Source organism: Bison bison, unplaced genomic scaffold (assembly GCF_000754665.1).
Source record: "Bison bison bison isolate TAMUID 2011002044 unplaced genomic scaffold, Bison_UMD1.0 scf7180017848462, whole genome shotgun sequence".
Classification (NCBI taxonomy): Eukaryota; Metazoa; Chordata; class Mammalia; order Artiodactyla; family Bovidae; genus Bison; species Bison bison.
This window is the reverse complement of record NW_011479035.1, coordinates 9,839-11,866: the sequence shown is the minus strand read 5'-3', so window position 1 is coordinate 11,866 and position 2,028 is coordinate 9,839. Positions and strand designations below refer to the sequence as shown.

Sequence of the window (2,028 nt, the reverse complement as noted above, 5' to 3'; positions counted from 1 at the left end):
TTCTCCGGCCTGGCGCTCCTGGAGCAGCTGGACCTCAGCGACAACGCGCAGCTGCGGGCCGTGGACCCCGCCACGTTCCGAGGCCTGGGCCGCCTACACACGCTGCACCTGGACCGCTGCGGCCTGCGGGAGCTGGGCCCCGGCCTGTTCCGCGGCCTGGCCGCCCTGCAGTACCTCTACCTGCAGGACAACGGGCTGCAGGCGCTTCCCGACGACGCCTTCAGCGACCTGGGCAACCTCACGCACCTCTTCCTGCACGGCAACCGCATCCCCAGCGTGCCTGAGCGCGCCTTCCGCGGCCTGCACAGCCTCGACCGCCTTCTGCTCCACCAGAACCGCGTGGCACGCGTGCACCCGCACGCCTTCCGGGACCTCGGCCGCCTCATGACGCTTTACCTGTTTGCCAACAACCTCTCCGCGTTGCCCGCGGAGGCCCTGGCGCCCCTGAGGTCCCTGCAGTACCTGCGGCTCAACGACAACCCCTGGGTGTGCGACTGCCGGGCGCGCCCACTCTGGGCCTGGCTGCAGCAGTTCCGTGGCTCCTCGTCAGAGCTGCCCTGCAGCCTGCCCGCGCGCCTGGCCGGCCGTGACCTCAAGCGCTTGGCCGCCACCGACCTGGAGGGTTGCGCCGTGGCCACACTGCCGGCCCCTCCCATCTGGACCGGTGGGCCTGTCCACGAGGAGCCCCTGGGGCTGGCCCAAGTGCTGCCAGCCGGACGCCGTGGACAAGGCCTCAGTGCTGGAGGCTGGGAGGCCCGCCTCGGCCGGCAATGCTCTCAAGGGACGAGTCCCGCCTGGAGACAGCCCACCAGGCAACCGCTCTGGCCCGCGGCACATCAACGACTCGCCCTTCGGGACCCTGCCGGGCTCGGCCGAGCCCCCCCTGACGGCGGTGCAGCCTGAGGGTTCCCAGCCCCCGGACTCCCCCACCACGGGCCCACGAAGGCGGCCGGGTTGTTCCCGCAAGAACCGCACACGCAGCCAGTGCCGTCTGGGCCAGGCGGGCAGTGGGGGCGGTGGGAGCGGCGCAGTGGAGGGTTCAGGCACCCCATCCGGCCTCGCCTGCAGCCTCGTCCCCCTGGCTCTGGCGCCGGTGCTGTGGACGGTGCTCGGGCGCTGTTGACTGGCCCCCGAGCGCAAGGCCTCACTCAGCAGCTGGGTGTGTGTACATACGGGGTCCCCTCCCGCCACCAGCCAGCCGGCCGGCCGCCCTCCCTGGCGGCGTTGCCCACCGTCCACCCGCCTGCCCTCCCCATCTCCACCCGTCATGTTTACAGGGCACGGCGGGGCGTTTGTTCCAGAACGCCGCCTCCCGCCCGGAACGCAGTATATAGAGATATGCATTTTATTTTACTTGTGTAAAAACATTGGACGATGTGGAATAAAGAGCTCTTTTCGTAAGCTGTGGGCTCTCAGGCTGGGGGTTGCTGTGAGCCAGGGGAGGGGGGTGAGCTGGGAAGTGCCACCCCACCCCCTTCATGGCACCCGGAGGCCCAGGAAGGTGGAGGGCCTGCTGCGGGTGCTGCGGCCTGGGTGGGCAGCAAGACCCCTTTCAGCCCGGCACTTGTGCCAGCAGGGACCTGGAACACTCTGGCCGCCACCCCTCCCAGCCCTGCTGGCCTTAAGGCCGACCCCCGTGTGCCTTGGCCCCCTCCCTCCTGACTGCCCTGACAGCAGTGTCTACAGCGCAGACCATGCCCAGCAAGACAAGGCTGCCTTTGTGGGGCCATCTGCTCTGCGGTTGCATGGAGTCCCTAGCGGTCCCGGCCTCCCAGCACCACTTTGGCTGCCCCCACTAGCTCCCGTGTGGGTTGGGGGGTCCCAGAGGATCCTGCAGGTAGGCTCGGGTGGCCCTGATGGAGCCCTGGGCGGTGAGAGGCCCTGCAGGGACTGTGTGCCACCCTCAACCCTGGGCCTGGTGGCTGACAGCAGAGCCAGAGCCGGGCCTGCGCTCCACACGCCCACACCATTCTGCACACACGTGCATGCACAGGCCGGGCAGGGACCACACGTGTGCACACACATGCA

At 69.4% G+C, this 2,028-nt stretch overlaps 1 protein-coding gene across 1 annotated transcript; it reads left to right on the top strand.

Annotated features, from left to right (window-relative positions):
• Positions 1-3: 3 nt before the first annotated feature.
• Positions 4-1,401, top strand: LOC104992423 (reticulon-4 receptor-like; the record flags this gene model as incomplete). Its single annotated transcript, XM_010845301.1, is given in 2 exon segments — positions 4-696; positions 698-1,401. Coding segments are annotated over 2 exon segments (1,119 nt in total), but the record flags the coding sequence as incomplete, so codon positions are not given.
• Between the last annotated feature and the right edge of the window lie 627 nt (positions 1,402-2,028).